This window comes from Mycena indigotica (genome assembly GCF_014461135.1).
Source record: "Mycena indigotica strain 171206Taipei chromosome Unknown Mind.scaff0005, whole genome shotgun sequence".
In the NCBI taxonomy this organism is placed as follows: Eukaryota; Fungi; Basidiomycota; class Agaricomycetes; order Agaricales; family Mycenaceae; genus Mycena; species Mycena indigotica.
Genome location: NW_023503004.1, coordinates 476,315 through 499,820, shown reverse-complemented (window position 1 = coordinate 499,820; position 23,506 = coordinate 476,315). Strand labels below are relative to the sequence as shown.

Below are 23,506 nucleotides of genomic sequence, written 5' to 3'. Positions count from 1 at the left end.
ATAGCGGCCTTGCGCTTAGGGATGAGCACGGGTCCAAACTTTTCACACATCTGTAAGAATGTATGCCAGCATTGAACTCTGATCTGCTGACCAAAAGGCGATATTTTTGCACTGATCCCAATCATACACATGCTAGGGGTCGAACCCACACTGTGGAGAGCTTACTTTTAGGCGTCAGGGGGGAGGGGAGGGGGGTGGTCTGGTGGCCTTAATTCACTTTTCTTTTGAAGGGTACAGAGTGGCTGGGAATGCGATTAATGGTCTCAGAATACATATCATTGTCATTGAAAGCAGATTTTGAGGTTCTTCTGAGACATGTATAAGCATTTTGATAGGAAATTCCTATTTAGGTGGTGATGACACGGCCACGTCACACCCAAATCACACCTGCCAACTATGCCCGCAGCCAAATTTGGTTTTATAATGATACAAGTATAAATGTCCGTGCCTGTGGCATGGACTACAGTAATAAAAAGAATTTGCAGCGCCCACACGGCCACTCGCCTGCGGCTCGCGACCGGCGGGCGGTATCCGAGGGTGGCACGTGAATATCACGTGTTTCACGTGCGTCCGCATGACTTTCTGTCAATGCCGGCACCGTTGTGTTTTAATATATAAGATCTGCAGTGTCAATGTGGGTGGAGGGCACAAAAGGGACACTATATATAGAGGAAATTAGTAGTACTGCATGACATTTTCACCAGTTTCTGGTCCCTATCAAGGAATTGCTTTTTTGGGACATCACATGAAATCACGTGGCGTGATGTCACACAGGGAGGGGGGGTGTCCAGCAGTAGCTAATTCACTTTTCTGACCTGATGTCGGGGTTTTCAGATATGCATACCTCTTAAGATACCCAGCTTCCTATCTCTAAAGCAATACAAACATATGTAATGTATTGTCAAGAACATATACTCTCAATTAAATGATTGAGTGGAAAGTTAGGTAGGCTAAGTTGTCAACACAAGCACTATGTGGAATGGTGAGCCTGTGAGACCAGTGCTAGGTCTTGGGCAGAGTGGAGTGACGTGGCGGTGACAGGCTGTGTGACCCTGTCTCTCGCTCTTGCTCTTAACCGCCACGTCACGACCACACTTTCGCCAAAATCGTGCCTCAAACTGACTTTTGACTTCTCTCTGATCCATCTATGGCTCCCTTGTTCTCAAAGACTGTCAAAAGTCTCTCAAAACCTGACCTCTTCCGAGCTCTTCAGAAGTTTTCCCTCCCTGTTCCCGCAAATTCCACTGTCGGAGCCCTCCGTGCTGTTCTTCTCCCCTTCATTGACGACAACCTCGATGTGATACTCACGAATGCCGACTACCAACACCTGGTCCCACAGAAGGAACGGGATGCATGGTTTCAGGAAGTGTCTGACAAGGCCGCTGCCGAAAAGGAGGCAGTTAAGGAGGCCCGGCGCCCTCGCCGCTCCGCTTCCCTTCATCCCGACAGTTCTGAAGCCAAGTCGGAGGCCGAAGAAGATACTGAAGCTGCTGCCACAGCAAAACTCATCTCAAAGCTTCCACTCGCGGAACTCAATCGGCTGCCCAGAACCGTCGTTGTCCCTGAGAGAACATTGGGGTCAACTGGTTTGGTGCAAACTCCTTCCATCGTTCTGCTTGCCAGGTCTTCAATATAGGCTTTTCAGTGCCGATGTCTTCTGGGAAGAGGTTGATGTGTTGAGCAACAGCAGGGTTCGTGAAGTCGCGTGCAATTACACCGCGGATGTCGTTGATATAGAATATATTTCCCAGGGTGGTGCGAATCTTGCGGGGCTCAGAGGAGACAGCATTCTGGAGCAACTTCTGGATTCTCCGCAGGCGCTTGAGGGTGGGGACATTGTGGGCGCCGAGGCAGCGGGAAAATCGAAGGATGACACCCATTTGAGCGCCACTGAATCTGCACCGGCGGCAGATTGTCGATAATATCGAGGAGCATAATCTGATTTTGTGTCGGCTTGCAGTAAAATGATAAACAGAAGCTGTTTGGATAAGGAAAGCATTTGTTGTTCCTAGGGCTCCAACTATTTCTGTTTGCAAACGTTTGCAAACGGAAATAAACATTTGAATACCCTTTTTGTTTACCATCCACTGTACATAGAAACAAATAAAAAATAAACAGTTTAAATTGCTTCCAAGTTGATCATAATTCAATCCTAATTAGGCCAAGATTTCAATCGATAGTGACTTTGGCACGCAATGCACAGCCGATCACGGCACCTACATCTTGGCAGCAACCGTCATGTCTCTGGAGTCTGCTGAGCGCACGCCGTGCTGGCAGAGCCTCGGCGATTGGCAGTGCGCCTCCCAACTCGACATAGCCTCCCACTGCCTTGTGATGCGTCAACTAACGCTTTGCACTTGCCGCTAGTGGTGCGGGGCGACGTACAAAAAGGCCGTCGATGTTGTGCCCCAGATAACATGGCACAGATGATGCGAATGGTGAAGCGCCCAATGCTGCCCATCTCAAGAAGCTTGCAGGTGTGGCCTTGAACGACTTCGAGATCGTCTTCTGATGCATTCGGCAGCCCAGCCTATCCAGAATCTAATCAAGAAGATGGAATTGCTGTCGTCACGGCTTCCCTCGACAGTCCTCGAGGCCGTGGAGCCAGGCGAAATCCACCGCGTCATCACGACGGTCTATGGGCATGATGGCCCCGGCGACGTCGCATCCACATTCAATCGGCGGTTCGATATCCTTTACGCAGAGAACTGCCGGGATGCAAACGGGCGACTGGCGAACATCCGGCGTGGGGAGTTTGGCATGCCCATTGTCGTCCAATATGTCAAAAGCATTCGCTGGGACACTGGCGTGATCCCTGTCGACATCGCGCTCATCAAGCTGCAACGGGTCGTCAATGAGCTCGAGTTCCTTTGGTATGTGCTTTGCTTGCTCGTTCTCTTAGCTAACATTGATCTTGATTCAGCCCGAAGCAAGCACAAGGTCAAGCAGCCCCGAAAGCACCAGCCACTCTGGGCAGTCGCTCTGGAGTGTTCCTGCCTCCCGATTGGGAGAAGAAGAAGGATGGTATGTAGAGAACGCCGAAACCATTCGATCTTCTAATCTAGTCAGCATATTTCAACGCCGCCTTTGTTCCCAAGGCGCAGCAAGGGAAGGCGGCCACCTCCGACTCAGATGACTCCGACTACGTGGACTCTACGAAGCGTCAGAAGGGTTCGGAGGAGGAGGAGGATGACGATCTGGATGAAGCGGTGCCCGCAACCAAGGTATGAATGCCATTTTCCTGTTCTAAAAAAACTCTCTCAATGCATCCTTGCATAGAGCCTCAAGCGCAAGGCCATCGTGATAGATGGGAAAGCGCCTCAGCGAAAGCAAAAGCAACGAAAGAGAAAGATGGTACGCTGAATCGCTTGCCAGTGTATATACTCCGACTGATTCGGCCTTCTCTGCAGCTCGGAAACACGCCGAAGGAGCCCGTTGTCGACATGGTTGAAATTCCGTCCGACGAAGATGATGTTCCGCAACAAGCGGGTGGCCGTCGAGGTCCCAAGAACGCCTCCCGGGCCCATTTCTCGACGCCCGAGGCGGTGATGATTGGCGCAAAGAGGCGCTGGTCGATGACCTGCCTGCATCCTGGCTGTGGACAGTGCGTGATGCTTTCCCTCATCGTGCTCTACTGATTCTAAGTGAAAGTGTGATCACTGTCGAGCGAACTGTCGCCAGGACCAACACCTTCGACGATGAGCCCAAGCAGCCATACCTCGGCAACCTCGCCACCCACCTGTCGAAGAAGCATGATGGAGCGAACACGCCGCGTCCAACGCAGCCTGTAGTGGGACAAGTCCGGGGGGAGACGGCCGCGTCGGCAAAGATGATGCAGGACTTCCTCGTACTGGGAAACCTGCATCCGGGCGTTAATCCGACACAGGTCGGCTTCTACAAAATGTTCGCGGCTTGGTGTATCGAGGACGATCTCCCGTGGACCACCGGTGAGACGCCGAGCATCAACCGTCTTTTTCGGGTATATGCAGACTCGCTTCAAGCTCCCGAGCGACACCACCGTTCGCAACACACTCGCACGGATGTATATGGAGTTACATGATGCGCTGAAGCGCGAATTAGCGGTGCGTCATTTACTTATTACCATTATAGGGTTCGGGTAGATTGAAAATTTTCAGGCTGCGGACTCGCTGATTGCTCTCTCGGAGGATACCTGGACGACCAAGGCAATGACCTTCACCTTTTCCAGCACTGTCGCCAACTGGATCTCTGCCGACTGGCTGCTGCTTGAGCGTGTCGTTGGCTTCCAGTCTATCCAAGATAAGGAACACGAGGGCGAATATGCCGCAGCGGGAATGGCGCAGCGCATGCAGGAGTTTGGGATTCTTCAGAAGATATGTCGCCTCCCTTCCTTGAATCCGCACTGGCTGATTGATGATTTACATGTCCGCAGTCACCCTTGACAACGTGTCCGTCAATGGGGCCCTCGTTGGTGCACTTGCTCGCCTTCTCCAAACGAAATTCGACTACCAGTTCAATGCCGACAACTCGCAGATTCACTGTACCGCTCATGCAGTGAATTTGATTGTCCAGAAGTATTTGGCCGGCATTGGTGAAGCCGAGGACCCAGACTGCGGTGTCGATGAGCATATTGAGTCGAAGTCCCTTCCCGTCCACTATGATCCATTGCAGGATCCAGATTTGCGGGCGCTAGAAGAGGAGAAGTTGGTAATTGATTTGGATGGTGGCAAGAATTCGGAGGAGGATTTTGAAGCAGACATTTTGTTCTCACGTAAGGATGAATTAGCGAAGCTTAGTACTCTGCAGAAGGTATGCACGTTCACTGACTTTACTCCGATGCTGACTGTCGGTGTTCAATAGTTTCGCTTGACGCAAATCAAGATTTGCTCGTCACCTCAGCGTCGGCAGCGCTTCAAGGCCATCGCCGAGAAGATTTACAGCGATAAACTGCACATTCTCAAGAAGGATACGCCAGGCCGCAAGATCGCATCGCTAATGCCTATCGCGGATGTCAAGCATCGGTGGAATTATGCCCAGCGCAGCATTGAGCGCGGTGACTTGCTTCAGAAGGTATGGCAGTCTTAAACTATGTCTTATGTCCTACTCACTGTTCACAGGCTCAAGAGGCTTGGCTGTTTGTGACCAGCCCGTAGTGCGCCGCTGCACCGGATTCACGGCCACTGGCACGCGGGTGCGCTCGTCCATCCCCGGCGGGCCCGTCGTCAAGGCCTTGCGCGTACCTAGTCCGCGCTATCCAGCTAAGTATCCGCTGCCCGTTCGGCGCGTGCCCGCGCGGTCCTGTGCCCCAGAAGCCCCAGTTGTGTCGCCTAGTTTGGAGTTTCGGCGTCGCGGTGGCCAGAAGGCCCCAAAGGTGAGCCATTGTCGCCTAGTTTTGCCAAATTGCGCCCCAGGAGTGAGTCAGTGTTGCCTAGTTTGCAGTCGGGGAGCGGAGACGCCGCGGAGAGGTGGGTGTTGCCAGAGATGGTGGTGGTTTGGAAGCAAGAGAGTCACGCGCGTGACTGTAGTCGAGTCCGAATCTTGCGTGACTCGGTTCGACTCCGCACTGCGGCACTCCGCGGCAAATTAACTACTGGCAGTTAGCGGAGCTCCGCGGCAAGTCCGCTGGCAGTTAGCAAAGTAATTTCAGTTGTGGGAAATGTGAAGAGAGGGATTGAAAGATATTGAGCTGGAGATTGCAAAAAGTTGAAATGAGAAGCAGGAGGATAAGAACTGAGAGTTGTGGAGGGCTAATGAAATTTCCCAAAAAGGAAATAATTTCGAGCGCGAAATTGTGGACAGGTGTTTTCACGCTTTTTTGAAATTTGTTCCTGGGGTTGGCTGAGGGGTGGCATTTCCTATTGTAAGGAGGAAGACCTCTGGGTGCTGAGTGTTCTTTTGTCTAGCAGTGTGTCTGACACCTGTTTAAAGATGGATTAACATGGGACCACATTTTGGCAGTGAAAGAGGTTGGCTGAATACCCTATAACAAGGGGAAAAAGGTCATTTGAGTAATTGGTGGGCTCATGCTTAGGCATTGAGAAGAGGCCTCCCCACTGGTGAAAGGGTGATCTCCTTCAGTTGATTGGGAGTAGCTGCTGAATCGAACCAAGGGTTGTGAGAGTGAAGGACAGAAGTCATCATAGCACTGTTTACAGTCAACTTCTGAGTAACTTGAACTTGTAACTTGGTGGAGCTTGCCTATCTTTTCTATTCATGGGTTCTGGGGGATACATTTAAATCTAACTTTTTCTAGGATACTAATTTTCTAGGATGCAGACTCTGTTGGGGGACGCCCTGACAAGTCTATAAACAAAAATCCAGGACTGCAGCCTGGTGTGACAGTGAAGTCAATAAAACTCAAAGCTATTTTTTAACCCCCCTTTACTACCTACCTTCTTCTTCTTTCTTCTTCTTTCCTATCTTCAGCTTTGTGAATGACATGGATTCATAAAGTTGAAGATGTGAAAGAAGAAGAACAACAGTATTTTTTTTCCTTCTGCAGCTCTACTTTAGGGCCTGCTGAAGGATCGGGTTCCAAGGGTATTCCACTTTAGGGCCGGCTTCTCCATTGACTCTTTTTTTCTTATATTCTTGTTATTATATTCTTGTTATTATATTCTTGTTATTATATTCTTGTTATTATATTCTTGTTATTATATTCTTGTTATATTCTTGTGTTATATTGAGTGAGACTGAGCGCTACTGACTCTACTGCCAGCTTAGTAGGTGACTTGACTAGGCTGACTGCCTGCATTGACCACTACTGACTGAGTTGACTTGTACTGCTACTGCCAACTTTAGGGCTGAGTCTGACTTTAGGGCTGACTTGGGAAATGAGTTGAGGTCATAGAGACACTTTTTAGATCTAACTGCCCAGTTTACACTTAGTGTTGAAACTCAATGCCTGGCTCACAAATTGACAAATACTCGCAAACACCAGAGTCTTTTGAAACAGTATTAGGGTTGTTTCTCAGTCATTTTTGAAGCTTTCAAGATGACCTCTATATGGTTAGAAAGGTATTTCAAGGGCCTACAATCTGGTCTTCAACTGAAAACATGTTTAATACAAATTGACTGACTTTCCTTAGCAATTACTGTGGCAGTAAGTATTACACTGTTATAATTTTTGATGAGTTATATATGGTTAGAAAGGTCTCCATAAGGACTCCAACTTTGTCTTCAACTCATTGTGACTTTCCTACAAAACTAATGACTTTTGTTAGTACACACTGTGGCAGTTATTGACTCAAATTGACTTGTAAATATTTTGGTGTGGGTTCATAGAGACACTTTCGAGACCTAACTACCCAGTTTACACTTTGGCTTAAAGTCAATACTTGCTTCGCAAAATGCAAATTACTGACCCAATCCAGAGTCTTTTGAAACAGTAATAGGGCTTTATCTCAGTGAGTTCTGAAGCTTTCAAAATGGGTCATATATGGTTAGAAAGGTATTTTGAAGGCCTACAATCTGGTCTTTAACTGAAAACGTGTTGACTACAAAATTAGTGACTTTTACTACAAAATACTCTGGCAGTACATGTTACATAGTGATAATTTTTGATGACTTGTATATGGTTAGAAAGGTCTTTCAAAGGGCTATAACTTTCCATTCAACTCATTTTAGCTTTACTACAAATCTATTGACTTTTGTTACAACACACTGTGGCAGTTGTTGACTGTATTGACTCAAATTTGACTTGGCCGGATTTTGGTGCCAGTCCATGGAGGCACTTCCGAGACCTAACTGCCCAGTTAACACTTTGGCTTAAAGTCAAAACTTGCCGCACAAAATGCAATATACTTTCCCAATCCAGAGTCTTTCAAAACAGTATTAGGGATGTATCTACCTGAGTTCTTCTTGGATTCAGATGGTTCTTATATAGTCAGAAAGGTATTTGAAAGGCCTATAACATGGTATTCAACTGGAAATATGTTGACTACAAAATGAGTGACTTTTACTACAAGATACTGTGGCAGTAAGTGTTACACTGTGATAATTTTTGATGGTTTATATATGGTTAGAAAGCTCTTTAGAAGGGCTACAACTTTCAATTTAACTTTTGTTTAATTAACTACTAATCTATCAACTTGTGTCAGTACAGCAGTTATTGACTGTCTTGACTGAAACTGACTTGTGCAGCGGCACTTGCTTTTTTTCAAAACAGTAATAGGGCTCTATCTCAGTGAGTTCTTGTTGGATTGAGATGCTTCTTATATGGTCGGAAAGGTATTTAAAGGGCCTATAACATGGCATTCAACTCAAAATTTGTTGACTACAAAATAACAGACTTTGACTACAAAATACTGTGGCAGTAAGAGTTGAATAGTGATGATTTCTAATGGTTCATATATGGTTAGAGAGGTCTTCAGAAGGAGTACAACTTTGTATTCAACTAATTGGAACTTTCCTACAAATCTAATAACATATTGACTTAGTGTAACTTGCACTTTCAAAAACAGTATTAGCACTGTATCTCAGTCATTTCTGAAGCTTTTAAGATGGTTCTCATATGGTCAGAAAGGGCTTTACAGAGGCTATAAACTGGTATTCAACTGGAAATATGTTTGATATAAATCCAATGACTTTTATCAGTACTTACTGTGGCAGTTATATTGACTCAAATTGACTTGTGCACATTTTGGTGCCAGTCTATAGGGACACTTCTGGGACCTAACTTCCCAGTCTACACTGTGGCTTAAAGTCAATACTTGACTCACAAAATGTCATATACTTTCAGTCTTTTGAAACAGTAATAGGCTCATATCTCTATGAGTTCTGGTCGGTTTAAGATGGTTCCTATACGGTCAGAAGGATATTTCAAAGGCCTACAAACTGGTTGTCAACTGCAAATATGTTGACTACAAAACGACTGACTTTTATTAGGATACACTGTGGCAGTTCATGTTACACTGTTGAATTTCTTGATGGTTTATATATGATTAGAAAGGTTTTTAGCAGGAATACAACTTTGTATTCAACTTATATTTAGTTTATCACAATTAGTGTATACTGCGGCAGTACTTATTGTGCTGATTTTGGTGCCAGTTTATAGGCTTTATCTCAATGAGTTCTTGTTGGATTGAGATGGTTTTCATATGGTCAGGAAGGTATTTGAAAGGCCTATAACATGGTATTCAACTCAAAATCTGACTACAAAATAACTGACTTTGACTAGTCTTTTGAAACAGTATTAGGCTTATATCTCTGTCAGTTCTTGTCAGTTTGGAATGGTTTCTATATGGTTGGAAAGGGAATTTCATTCCACTCAAGATAGGTTTGATACAAATCCATCAACTTTTACTACCAAATGCTGTTACAGAGTAATCATAGTTTCCACAAATCCATTGACTTTTGTCAGTAACTTCTGTAGCAATTATTTGACATGATTCATATTAGTTGATAGTAACACTTGAAATACCACTTTCAAAACAATATTAGGGCTGAATCTCAGTCATTTTTGCAGCTTTTAAAATGGGTCTTGGACGGTCAGAAAGGTATTTCAAAGGCTTATAATCTGATGTTCAAATGACTTGGCGGTAAGGACTACAACAGATTGATGCAACTAAAAGGCAATGCTTGAGTCACAAAATGCAAGTCTTTCAGTACAGTATTCCGGAGCTTTCAGAATGGATTGAAAGCCCAACCAACTTAAAACGTGCTAGATACATGGTTTGGGATTTCAGTTCGAACTGAACTGGACTGACATTCGGTGAAGGCCATCCTGGCCCTCAGTTTGGCCCGGTCTGGCTTTTCGCCAAGAACCAAACTGAACCAGACTGTTGACTCCAATTGACTGATTTTAGGGCACTTTGAAACAGATAAAGTGGATTTCTATATGGTTGGAAATGTATTCAACTGGAAATATAGTGGATACAATTTGACATACTGTGGCTTTTGGGCAGATTTTGGAACCAGTTAATAGAGGCACTGATTTGACATAACTGCCTGGTTGAGTCTTTTTGGCATACTTGTAGAAACATCTGACTGAAAATTCACTTTCATGCAGTGGCAGTTAATATTGAGCTGTTAAGTTTTGAGTTCAAACTCAAGTTTCACCCACAAGCAGCTTTGGCTGAACAGACTTGTCTTGTCAGACATTCCAAGTTATATGAAAAATTAGACAAAATTGTTGATTGCACGCCAACCGCTCCAGCTAAGTACAGGAAATTCAGGAATTACATAGACCTATGATATTCGCGCCGTCGGGCAGCGCTTCGGCCCGATCGGACCAGATACGGCGAGGTTCGCCAGTGTGCCGGCTCAAACAGAGCCTTGGGCGATACGGGAGAACGGTGCGGCCGTTCGGCGCGAGATCTTCAAGGAGGGTAGTGCCATGCTACCCGCGGCTGCTGGCCGCGTTTGGGCCGACGCGACGCAGCCGGAGCCCGGCAGTGCGGAGGGCGGGTGGAAGTCCGCCCTTGCGCGTGCGGCACAGCCGCTGCATCGCCCGGGCTGGAAACTTCACACAGGGAGGGGACACGTCGTCCGCAACCGCTTGTGCAATTCCAGCCCTATCGGAGCAGCGGCTCGGCAGCGGGCCTCGAGACGGCGGTGCAGACACGCGGCGCCGCACCGCGTCGTGGAGGGCGACGGGACCCGCGACGAGGTGGCGCAGTGACGTAGGCGAGTACGTCAGACTTGAAAACACATGCGCTGAGCATTTGAATTGAGAAAACAGCTGAAACCACTCACCGGGGGAAGAATTGGCGATGCGCGACAACGACGGCGTTGTGTCCCACGAGACTTTCTGGAGTCGAAGGTGCATATCAGGGCTACTCACGCGCGCTTTCGAGGAGAACGCGCGGCAGACGGGCCGGAACGCCGCGGGCTTGCCGAAAACAGCGGTCGGGCCGCGCAGGGCCAGCCACCGCCCCGTTCTGCCTGGAAATCTCAGGAAATGGAGAGGCACAGTGTCTCCCGTATCGCTGAGAATTTCGGGCGGAACGCGTCAGAATTGCGCCCAGCGCCCTCGAATCGCGGGCAAGACGCGGTCTTGGCCGAGAATGGCCGATGTAGCCCGCCGTTGAGGCCGCGAGCGCGTCGAGCACCTTGGGACACGTCCCTTACGTTGTCATCGACGTTGCCGGACGTCGCCGAGGGCCTCCGGAGCCCGTTCGGCGCGAAACGGGCGATTGCCGGGGAAACCCGGCGCGTTGCTGGCCAGCATCCAGCCGGCGGATCGCCACAGAAGTCCAGCTTCTTGACGGGAACGTCCTCCGCTCTTCGCGAGTCCATTTTCGCGTCGATCCGCGGTCGCGATCGCGCGCAGTGACCGGTTCTTGCGAGATTTGAGCCCAGAGTGGGCCAACGACGATGGTAGCGGCGGGAATGCGGATGGCGGGTTGCATCGAAGTGCTGGGGACACTGAGAGAGCAATAAATTAGTAGAAAAGAAGCCACAGATGGAAGAAACACGCACCTCGCGGAGACCTGCAGCCGCAGACCCACCCGCTCGGCCGTTGGCCCTGAAATCTTCAGGAGAGGGAGCGTCGCAATGTCGCTACCTGTGGTTAAATTTCCAGCCAGAACGGGCACGAACTGAGCCCAGCGCTCACCGGTCCTGCCCACAACGCCGTCAACAGCGACCACGGTCGATGCGGCCCGCCGACAAGCGCCGAGACGCGCTGAACCGGTTGGGATATGGTCTTTGAGCCTCCCCGGACATGCCCGAGGGACACCGGGGGCCATTCCCGGCCCCAAACGGCTAGGTTTTGGCCAAACGGGAGCCCAGCGGTGGCCCGAATCCAGCGGGCAGATGGGCCGACAAACACCATTCGAATGACGAGGGAGTGTCGCGCCTTGCGCGTGACGATTTTCGCGACGATCCGACGGCGAGATCGCGCGCGGTGACGAATTCAAGCCCAGAATGGGCAGAAACGGCAGGGCAGAGCGGAGAAGGGAAGAGGCTTCGGGTGGGGTGCTAAAGCCAGTCGTATGTGGGAGGGAGAGTGTCGGCGTGGCACCAGCAGCCGCGAGAGATGTGTTTGCCGAGCGCCGACGCCGAGTACCGCGCCGGTGTTGCCAGCAAGATAAAGACCAGATTTGCGCCTGGCTGGATTCGCTGCGCGTCGTTGAGCGATTTGCGGTTTGAGGGTGGTGGTTGATAAAAAAAGCGCGGGTGACGGCATGCGGCACGTGCACGCCACGTCTTCGTCCCACGCAGCCTCTTCCTCTGCTCTTCCGCGCACAACGGCGGCCCCGCGGGGTGGTTTGCCGCAGACACGCGTCAGAAACGCCAGAGCGGGGGCGTACCTACCCCCGCGACCTGCCGTCCCTCGCCTTCTTTCTCTCCCCCCAGTTGTCGCTCGTTACCCACCCACCCTCGTTAACCATGGCCGGCCCACGCCCCCGCAGCCTCCCGCTCCTCGCCGTGCTCCTCGCGGCCGCGGCTGCTCCTTGCTCCCCGCCGTGCTCGCCCACGGCGACCACAAGGGCGCCCACTACGGCCGCAAGCGCACCCGCAACGGCCGCCCCGCCCGCCCCTTCGCCAAGGGCCGCCCCACCGCCAACGTCCGGCGGCGCCGTCAACGCCACGCCCAAGCCCAGCACCACCGCCGCCCCCCCCCCCCGAACACCCCCGCCCCGCCACCGCCACCGCCGGCCCCGTCTAGCACCCCGGCCGCAGCCCCGCCCCCGCCTCCGCCTCCGCCACCCCCAGCGCCCACCTCTACGAGCTCCACCCCGCCCCCGGCGTCCGCGCCCGACCGGGCCCGCGCTCCCCGCGGGCGCCATCAACGCCGGCGCGGCCGTCGCGCCCGCTCGTCTCCGCAGCGGACCAGGCGCTGTACCTCAAGTTCCACAACGACATCCGCGCCAACCACAAGGGCGACCCCCTCTCGTGGAACGACACGCTCTCCGCCGCGGCCCAGAAGGTCGCGGACACGTGCGTGTTCGAGCACTCGGGCGGGAAGGTCGGCCCGTTCGGGCGAGAACCTCGCGGGCGGGCACGGGCAAGTACGGGATTGAGAAGGCGATCGTGTCGTGGACGAACGAAGTCGGTGCGTGCCGTGCCGTGTTTTTGATGCTGATGCGGAGGCTGATGGCGATGGCGCAGGGGACTACGACCCGAAGAACCCCGTGCCGTCGCACTTCACCCAGGTCGTGTGGCGCGGGACGACGCAGGTCGGCTGTGCGCTCACCGTGTGCGCGCCCGGCACGATCTTCGACCCCAAGTTCACGGTGCGTGTCCGGGCCGCGTGTGCCCCCGTGTGCTGACCTCGGCGCCGCGCAGAACACCGCCGAGTACTACGTCTGCGAGTACGCCCCGCCTGGCAACATCATCGGCCAGTTCGAGTGCGTTTTCTGTTCTTTCTCTGGGCTTCCGGGCCTGCTAACGCACCCCCAGCCAGATGGTCTCCGTCTAAGCCGACGCCCGACTTGCCATCCCCGTTCTTGTTTCTCATTGGCGGGCCTGGATGCCCGCATTTCTCTACCACTTCATACCATTGTCTTGTCGTGTTCTATCTATCTTTGCGTTCAATCAACTTGTTACCCCGCACATCGTCTGACCAACTCGGCGCGGCGCGGCGCTGCACCGGAGTCACGGGACTCACGGCCCACGCGCCGCCGGGTGGCTCGTCCATCTTCGGTCACCAGGACCCTCTGTAGGCTAGTCCGCGCTATATGGCTAAGCATCCGCTGCCCGTTCGGCGCGTGCCCGCGCGGTCTTAGAGACAGTATATGTGTGCTCGATTTTATTATTTTTACTAAATTCAAAATACGTGGCCTGTTCTGTTCTACTTATCTTTCTGGTCGATATTGCGAGTCCCGCAACCCAGCACAGACGGCGCGGCAGAGGCGCAGACGCGGGTTCGGCGCGCTCTGGGCATTTGCGCTTGCCACGTTGCGACTCTGTCGAACATTTCTTTGCGTGGCACGTCGTGGGGGGGGTGGCGCAGTAGCGTAGATGAGTGAGTGTTCTATCGCTGGAAACACCTCTGCTCAGCATTGACATCCACAAACAGCCTGAATTCACTCACCGGGAGAAGATGGAACGTTGTGGAACAACGGCGGCGCCCTCTCGCGCGGGATTTGCTGGAGTTGGAGGCGCTTATGGGCCCTACACGGGCGCGCGCTTTCGCGACGAACGCGCGGCGGATGGGCCGGGACGGCACTGGCCGCCAAAAACAGCAGCTGGTTCGCTCAGGGCCAACGACTAGCCCGTTCCGCCTGAAAATCTCAGGGAACGGAGGGATATATCGCCCCTCGCATCCCTGAGAATCTCAGGCGGAACGCGCGAGAAACACGCCCAGCGCGCGCGAGTCTCGGGAACACGCGTCCAACGCCGAGTCTGGCGGATGCAGCGCGTCGCAGTGGCCCAAAACGCGCCGACCAAGTCCCCTGCATCTTCCTCGACATGGCCGGACGCGGCCGAGGGCGTGTTCGGCGCGGAACGGGCGGTTTCCGGCCAGACTCGGCGCGTTGCTGGGGACCATCCGGCCGGTGGATCGCCGCCAAAGTGCAGCATATTGTCGAGCATGTCGGCGGCTCTTCGCGAGCGCGTTTTCGCGTCGATCCGCGGTCGCGATCGCGCGCGGTGGCGTGTTTTGTGCTGAGTTTGGGCTATAAACGGCTGCAAATGGCGGCACAGAGTGGTAGCGGACCTTGGAGCCTTGTCTCTGGGCTATCTGAGCCGGCGCGGGGGCGTGGTTTCACAAGATTCTGCCCCAGAAGCCCCAGTTGTGTGTTATTGTCGCCTAGTTTGGGCTTCGGCGGCGCGGTGGCGTGTTTTCGCGAGATTCCGCCCCAGAAGTCCCCAGTTGTGAGTGGTTGTTGCCTAGTTTGTCTTGCTACAAGTCCGGGGAGGCGCGGAGAGGCAGGTAGGATGTTGTGTCGCCAGAGATGGTGGTGGTTCGGAAGCAAGAGAGTCACGCGCGTGACTGGAGTCGAGTTCGAATCTTGCGCTATGTGTTCGAATCTTGCATTAAGCAATTTGTATCTGATAGCTATTAACTGCTGGCAGATAAGCCACAGTGTAAAGAATTAACTCCATTGTAACAAATTAACACATCGGTGTCCGCGGGTCTCCGCACTGCGGCACTCCGCGGCAAATTAACTGCTGGCAGTTAGCGGAATTCCGCGGTAAGTCCGCTGGCAGTTAGCAAAGTAATTTCAGTTGTGGGAAATGTGAACAGAGGGATTGAAAGATATTGAGCTGGAGATGCTAAAAAGCTGAAATGAGAAGCAGGAGGATAAGAACTGAGAGTTGTGGAGGGCTAATGAAATTTCCCCAAAAGGAAATAATTTCGAGCGCGAAATTGTGGACAGGTGTTTTCACGCTTTTTTGAAATTTGTTCCTGGGGTTGGCTGAGGGGTGGCATTTCCTATTGTAAGGAGGAAGACCTCTGGGTGCTGAGTGTTCTTTTGTCTAGCAGTGTGTCTGACACCTGTTTAAAGATGGATTAACATGGGACCAGCGGGCCTCGAGACGGCGGTGCAGACACGCGGCGCCGCACCGCGTCGTGGAGGGCGACGGGACCCGCGACGAGGTGGCGCAGTGACGTAGGCGAGTACGTCAGACTTGAAAACACATGCGCTGAGCATTTGAATTGAGAAAACAGCTGAAACCACTCACCGGGGGAAGAATTGGCGATGCGCGACAACGACGGCGTTGTGTCCCACGAGACTTTCTGGAGTCGAAGGTGCATATCAGGGCTACTCACGCGCGCGCTTTCGAGGAGAACGCGCGGCAGACGGGCCGGAACGCCGCGGGCTTGCCGAAAACAGCGGTCGGGCCGCGCAGGGCCAGCCACCGCCCCGTTCTGCCTGGAAATCTCAGGAAATGGAGAGGCACAGTGTCTCCCGTATCGCTGAGAATTTCGGGCGGAACGCGTCAGAATTGCGCCCAGCGCCCTCCATTCTCGGCCAAGACGCGTCGAGCACCTTGGGACACGTCCCTTACGTTGTCATCGACGTTGCCGGACGTCGCCGAGGGCCTCCGGAGCCCGTTCGGCGCGAAACGGGCGATTGCCGGGGAAACCCGGCGCGTTGCTGGCCAGCATCCAGCCGGCGGATCGCCACAGAAGTCCAGCTTCTTGACGGGAACGTCCTCCGCTCTTCGCGAGTCCATTTTCGCGTCGATCCGCGGTCGCGATCGCGCGCAGTGACCGGTTCTTGCGAGATTTGAGCCCAGAGTGGGCCAACGACGATGGTAGCGGCGGGAATGCGGATGGCGGGTTGCATCGAAGTGCTGGGGACACTGAGAGAGCAATAAATTAGTAGAAAAGAAGCCACAGATGGAAGAAACACGCACCTCGCGGAGACCTGCAGCCGCAGACCCACCCGCTCGGCCGTTGGCCCTGAAATCTTCAGGAGAGGGAGCGTCGCAATGTCGCTACCTGTGGTTAAATTTCCAGCCAGAACGGGCACGAACTGAGCCCAGCGCTCACCGGTCCTGCCCACAACGCCGTCAACAGCGACCACGGTCGATGCGGCCCGCCGACAAGCGCCGAGACGCGCTGAACCGGTTGGGATATGGTCTTTGAGCCTCCCCGGACATGCCCGAGGGACACCGGGGGCCATTCCCGGCCCCAAACGGCTAGGTTTTGGCCAAACGGGAGCCCAGCGGTGGCCCGAATCCAGCGGGCAGATGGGCCGACAAACACCATTCGAATGACGAGGGAGTGTCGCGCCTTGCGCGTGACGATTTTCGCGACGATCCGACGGCGAGATCGCGCGCGGTGACGAATTCAAGCCCAGAATGGGCAGAAACGGCAGGGCAGAGCGGAGAAGGGAAGAGGCTTCGGGTGGGGTGCTAAAGCCAGTCGTATGTGGGAGGGAGAGTGTCGGCGTGGCACCAGCAGCCGCGAGAGATGTGTTTGCCGAGCGCCGACGCCGAGTACCGCGCCGGTGTTGCCAGCAAGATAAAGACCAGATTTGCGCCTGGCTGGATTCGCTGCGCGTCGTTGAGCGATTTGCGGTTTGAGGGGTGGTGGTTGATAAAAAAGAAGCGCGGGTGACGGCATGCGGCACGTGCACGCCACGTCTTCGTCCCACGCAGCCTCTTCCTCTGCTCTTCCGCGCACAACGGCGGCCCCGCGGGGTGGTTTGCCGCAGACACGCGTCGTAAACGCCAGCGCGGGGCGTACTTATACCCCCGACCTGCCGTCCCTCGCCTTCTTTCTTTCCCCCAGTTGTCGCCGTTACCCACCCACCCTCGTTAACCATGGCCGGCCCACGCCCCGCAGCCTCCCGCTCCTCGCCGTGCTCCTCGCGGCCGCGCTGCTCCTGCTCCCCGCCGTGCTCGCCCACGGCGACCACAAGGGCGCCCACTACGGCCGCAAGCGCACCCGCAACGGCCGCCCCGCCCGCCCCTTCGCCAAGGGCCGCCCCACCGCCAACGCCGGGCGGCGCCGTCAACGCCACGCCCAAGCCCAGCACCACCGCCGCCCCGCCCCCCGAACACCCGGCCCCGCCACCGCCACCGCCGGCCCCGTCTAGCACCCCTGGCCGCAGCCCCGCCCCGCCTCCGCCTCCGCCACCCCCAGCGCCCACCTCTACGAGCTCCACCCCGCCCCCGGCGTCCGCGCCGACCGGGCCCGCGCTCCCCGCGGGCGCGATCAACGCCGGGCGCGGCCGTCGCGCCGCTCGTCTCCGCAGCGGACCAGGCGCTGTACCTCAAGTTCCACAACGACATCCGCGCCAACCACAAGGGCGACCCCCTCTCGTGGAACGACACGCTCTCCGCCGCGGCCCAGAAGGTCGCGGACACGTGCGTGTTCGAGCACTCGGGCGGGAAGGTCGGCCCGTTCGGGCGAGAACCTCGCGGGCGGGCACGGGCAAGTACGGGATTGAGAAGGCGATCGTGTCGTCGGACGAACGGTCGGTGCGTGCCGTGCCGTGTTTTTTGATGCTGATGCGGAGGCTGATGGCGATGGCGCAGGGGACTACGACCCGAAGAACCCCGTGCCGTCGCACTTCACCCAGGTCGTGTGGCGCGGGACGACGCAGGTCGGCTGTGCGCTCACCGTGTGCGCGCCCGGCACGATCTTCGACCCCAAGTTCACGGTGCGTGTCCGGGCCGCGTGTGCCCCCGTGTGCTGACCTCGGCGCCGCGCAGAACACCGCCGAGTACTACGTCTGCGAGTACGCCCCGCCGGGCAACATCATCGGCCAGTTCGAGTGCGTTTCCTGTTCTTTCTCGGGGCTTCCGGGCCTGCTGACGCACCCCCAGCCAGATGGTCTCCGTCTAGGCCAACGCCCGCATTCCCGTTCTTGTTTCCCACGCGAGAGCCTGGACGCCCGCGGTTCTATATCTCTCCATACCACTGTCTTGTCGTATCTATCTTCCTGTTCAATCAACTTGTTACCCCGCACATCGTCTGACCAACTCGGCGCGGGCGGGCGCTGCACCGGAGTCACGGGACTCACGGCCCACGCCGCCGGGGTGGCTCGTCCATCTTCGGTCTCTGTAGGCTAGTCCGCGCTATATGGCTAAGCATCCTATGCTCGTTCGGCGCGTGCCCGCGGTCTTAGAGACAGTATATGTGTGCTCGATTTTATTATTTTTACTAAATTCAAAATACGTGGCCTGTTCTGTTCTACTTATCTTTCTGGTCGATATTGCGAGTCCCGCAACCCAGCACAGACGGCGCGGCAGAGGCGCAGACGCGGGGTCGACGCGCCCTGGGCATTTGCGCTTGCCACGTTGCGACTCTGTCGAACATTTCTTTGCGTGGCACGTCGTGGGGGGTGGCGCAGTAGCGTAGGTGAGTGTTCTATCGCTGGAAACACCTCCGCTCAGCATTGACATCCACAAACAGCCTGAATTCACTCACCGGGAGAAGATGGAACGTTGTGGAACAACGGCGGCGCCCTCTCGCGCGAGATTTGCTGGAGTTGGAGGTGCGTATGGGCCCTCCCCGGGCGCGCGCTTTCGCGACGAACGCGCGGCGGATGGGCCGGGACGGCACTGGCCGCCAAAAACAGCAGCTGGTTCGCTCAGGGCCAACGACTAGCCCGTTCCGCCTGAAAATCTCAGGGAACGGAGGGATATATCGCCCCTCGCATCCCTGAGAATCTCAGGCGGAACGCGCGAGAAACACGCCCAGCGCGCGCGAGTCTCGGGAACACGCGTCCAACGCCGAGTCTGGCGGATGCAGCGCGTCGCAGTGGCCCAAAACGCGCCGACCAAGTCCCCTGCATCTTCCTCGACATGGCCGGACGCGGCCGAGGGCCTGTTCGGCGCGAAACGGGCGGTTTCCGGCCAAGCTCGGCGCGTTGCTCGCGAGCATCCGGCCGGTGGATCGCCGCCAAAGTGCAGTATGGTGCGGAGGACGTCGGCGGCCCTTCGCGAGTCCATTTCCGCGTCGATCCGCGGTCGCGATCGCGCGCGGTGGCGTGTTTTGTGCTGAGTTTGGGCTATAAACGGCTGCAAATGGCGGCACAGAGTGGTAGCGGACCTTGGAGCCTTGTCTCTGGGCTATCTGAGCCGGCGCGGGGGGCGTGGTTTCACAAGATTCTGCCCCAGAAGCCCCAGTTGTGTGTTATTGTCGCCTAGTTTGGGCTTCGGCGGCGCGGTGGCGTGTTTTCGCGAGATTCCGCCCCAGAAGTCCCCAGTTGTGAGTGGTTGTTGCCTAGTTTGTCTTGCTACAAGTCCGGGGAGGCGCGGAGAGGCAGGTAGGATGTTGTGTCGCCAGAGATGGTGGTGGTTCGGAAGCAAGAGAGTCACGCGTGACTGTAGTCGAGTCCGAATCTTGCGTGACTCGGTTCGACTCCGCACTGCGGCACTCCGCGGTAAATTAACTGCTGGCAGTTAGCGGAATTCCGCGGCAAGTCCGCTGGCAGTTAGCAAAGTAATTTCAGTTGTGGGAAAAGTGAAGAGAGGGATTGAAAGATATTGAGCTGGAGATTCCAAAAAGTTGAAATGAGAAGCAGGAGGATAAGAACTGAGAGTTGTGGAGGGCTAATGAAATTTCCCAAAAGGAAATAATTTCGAGCGAAATTGTGGACAGGTGTTTTCACGCTTTTTTGAAATTTGTTCCTGGGGTTGGCTGAGGGGTGGCATTTCCTATTGTAAGGAGGAAGACCTCTGGGTGCTGAGTGTTCTTTTGTCTAGCAGTGTGTCTGACACCTGTTTAAAGATGGATTAACATGGGACCACATTTTGGCAGTGAAAGAGGTTGGCTGAATACCCTATAACAAGGGGAAAAAGGTCATTTGAGTAATTGGTGGGCTCATGCTTAGGCATTGAGAAGAGGCCTCCCCACTGGTGAAAGGGTGATCTCCTTCAGTTGATTGGGAGTAGCTGCTGAATCGAACCAAGGGTTGTGAGAGTGAAGGACAGAAGTCATCATAGCACTGTTTACAGTCAACTTCTGAGTAACTTGAACTTGTAACTTGGTGGAGCTTGCCTATCTTTTCTATTCATGGGTTCTGGGGGATACATTTAAATCTAACTTTTTCTAGGATACTAATTTTCTAGGATGCAGACTCTGTTGGGGGACGCCCTGACAAGTCTATAAACAAAAATCCAGGACTGCAGCCTGGTGTGACAGTGAAGTCAATAAAACTCAAAGCTATTTTTTAACCCCCCTTTACTACCTACCTTCTTCTTCTTTCTTCTTCTTTCCTATCTTCAGCTTTGTGAATGACATGGATTCATAAAGTTGAAGATGTGAAAGAAGAAGAACAACAGTATTTTTTTCCTTCTGCAGCTCTACTTTAGGGCCTGCTGAAGGATCGGGTTCCAGGGGTATTCCACTTTAGGGCCGGCTCATGCTTCCACTCTTTTTTTCTTATATTCTTGTTATTATATTCTTGTTATTATATTCTTGTTATTATATTCTTGTTATTATATTCTTGTTATTATATTCTTGTATTATTAGACTTGGTATTGACTGTGTTGACTGGTACTGAGCGCTACTGCCAGACTACTTTAGGGCCAGCTTACTAGGTGACTTGACTAGGCTGACTGGAGCTTACTGCCTGCATTGACCGCTACTGACTTATACTGCTACTGCCTGCCTTGGGAGATGAGTCTGACTTTAGGGCTGACTTGGGAAATTGGTTGAGGTTATAGAGACACTTCTTACACCTTACTGCCCAGTTTACACTTATGCTTCAAACTCAATAGTTGGCTCACAAATTGACAAATACTCGCAAACACTAGAGTCTTTTGAAACAGTATTAGGGTTGTTTCTCAGTCATTTCTGAAGCTTTCAAGATGGCTTCTATATGGTTAGAAAGGTATTTGAGGGGCCTACAATCTGGTCTTCAACTGAAAACATGTTTAATACAAATTGACTGACTTTCCTTAGCAATTACTGTGGCAGTAAGTATTACACTGTTATAATTTTTGATGAGTTATATATGGTTAGAAAGGTCTCCATAAGGACTCCAACTTTGTCTTCAACTCATTGTGACTTTCCTACAAAACTAATGACTTTTGTTAGTACACACTGTGGCAGTTATTGACTCAAATTGACTTGTAAATATTTTGGTGTGGGTTCATAGAGACACTTTCGAGACCTAACTACCCAGTTTACACTTTGGCTTAAAGTCAATACTTGCTTCGCAAAATGCAAATTACTGACCCAATCCAGAGTCTTTTGAAACAGTAATAGGGCTTTATCTCAGTGAGTTCTGAAGCTTTCAAAATGGGTCATATATGGTTAGAAAGGTATTTTGAAGGCCTACAATCTGGTCCTCAACTGAAGACATGTTTGATACAAAATGAATGACTTTTATTACAAAATACTGTGGCAGTAAGTCTTACACTGTGATAATTTTGGATGCCTTATATATGGTTAGAAAGGTCTTCAGTAGGACTACAACTTTGTCTTCAACTCATTGTAACTTTCCTACAAATCTAAGAACTTTTGTTAGTACTTACTGCAGCAGTTATTGACTGTATTGACTGAAATTGACTTGGGCAGATTTTGGTCTGGGTTCATAGCGGCACTTTTAAAACCTAACTGCCCAGTTAACACTTTGGCTTAAAGTCAATACTTGCTTCGCAAAATGCAAATTACTGACCCAACCCTGAGTTTTCAAAACAGTATTAGGGCCATATCTCAGTGAGTTCTGAAGCTTTCATAATGGTTCCTATATGGCTAGAAAGGGATTTTGAAGGCCTATAACATGGTATTTAACTGGAAACCTGTTGACTACAAAATGACTGACTTTTATTAGGATACACTGTGGCAGTTAAGGCCACACTATGAAATTTCTTAATGGTGCATATATGGTTAGAAAGGTTTTTAGAAGGACTATAACTTTCAATTCAACTTTTGTTTGATTGACCACAAATCTATTAACTTTTGTCAGTACTTATTGCAGCAGTTATTGACTGTCTTGACTGAAACTGACTTGTGCAGCGGCACCTGCCTTTTTCAAAACAGTAATAGGGCTCTATCTCAGTAAGCTTTGGTTGGATCACAATGAGTCCTATATGGTTAGAAAGGTATTTGAAGGGCCTACAAATATGGCTTTAACTGCAGATATGTTGACCACAAAATGACTGACTTTTATTAGGATACACTCTGGCAGTTAAGGTTACACTGTTGAATTTCTTGATGGTTCATATATGGTCAGAAAGCTCTTGAGAAGGACTACAACTTTGTATTCACCTAATTGGAACTTTCCTACAAATCCATCAACTTTATTGACTTGGCACTTTCAAAACAGTATTAGCACTATATCTCAGTCATTTCTGAAGCTTTCAAGATGGTTCTCATATGGTCAGAAAGGGCTTTACAGAGGCTATAAACTGGTATTCAACTGGAAATATGTTTGATATAAATCCAATGACTTTTATCAGTACTTACTGTGGCAGTTATATTGACTCAAATTGACTTGTGCACATTTTGGTGCCAGTCTATGGGGACACTTCTGGGACCTAACTGCCCAGTCTACACTGTGGCTTAAAGTCAATACTTGACTCACAAAATGTCATATACTTTCAGTCTTTTGAAACAGTAATAGGCTCATATCTCGATGAGTTCTGGTCGGTTTAAGATGGTTCCTATATGGTCAGAAGGATATTTCAAAGACCTACAAACTGGTCTTCAACTGCAAATATGTTGACTACAAAACGACTGACTTTTATTAGGATACACTGTGGCAGTTCATGTTACACTGTTGAATTTCTTGATGGTTTATATATGATTAGAAAGGTTTTTAGCAGGAATACAACTTTGTATTCAACTTATATTTAGTTTATCACAATTAGTGTATACTGCAGCAGTACTTATTGTGCTGATTTTGGTGCCAGTTTATAGGCTTTATCTCAATGAGTTCTTGTTGGATTGAGATGGTTTTCATTTAAAGGGCCTATAACATGGTATTCAACTCAAAATCTGACTGCAAAATGACTGATTTTGACTTGTCTTTTGAAACAGTATTAGGCTCATATCTCTGTCAGTTCTGGTCGGTTTGGGATGGTTTTTATATGGTTGGAAAGGGAATTCCAGGCACTCAACACAGGTTTGATACAAATTGACTAAGTTTCATTAGCACTTACTGTGGCAGTTATATTGACTCAAATTGACTTGTGCACATTTTGGTGTGAGTCCATGGGGACACTT

At 51.9% G+C, this 23,506-nt stretch overlaps 2 protein-coding genes across 2 annotated transcripts; both read left to right on the top strand.

Annotated features, from left to right (window-relative positions):
- Window positions 1-12,312: 12,312 nt before the first annotated feature.
- Window positions 12,313-13,345, top strand: MIND_00566800 (PR-1-like protein; the record flags this gene model as incomplete). The annotated part of the gene is made up of 4 exons (XM_037362438.1): window positions 12,313-12,979; window positions 13,036-13,160; window positions 13,213-13,274; window positions 13,327-13,345. 4 exons carry the CDS (start codon window positions 12,313-12,315, stop codon window positions 13,343-13,345), a joined length of 873 nt encoding a protein of 290 aa, XP_037220359.1.
- Window positions 13,346-17,145: 3,800 nt separating this feature from the next.
- On the top strand, window positions 17,146-18,172 carry MIND_00566700 (Fruiting body protein SC7; the record flags this gene model as incomplete). The annotated part of the gene is made up of 4 exons (XM_037362437.1): window positions 17,146-17,805; window positions 17,844-17,987; window positions 18,040-18,101; window positions 18,154-18,172. The coding sequence occupies 4 exons, from the start codon at window positions 17,146-17,148 to the stop codon at window positions 18,170-18,172; spliced, it is 885 nt and encodes a 294-aa protein (XP_037220358.1).
- Window positions 18,173-23,506: the final 5,334 nt, after the last annotated feature.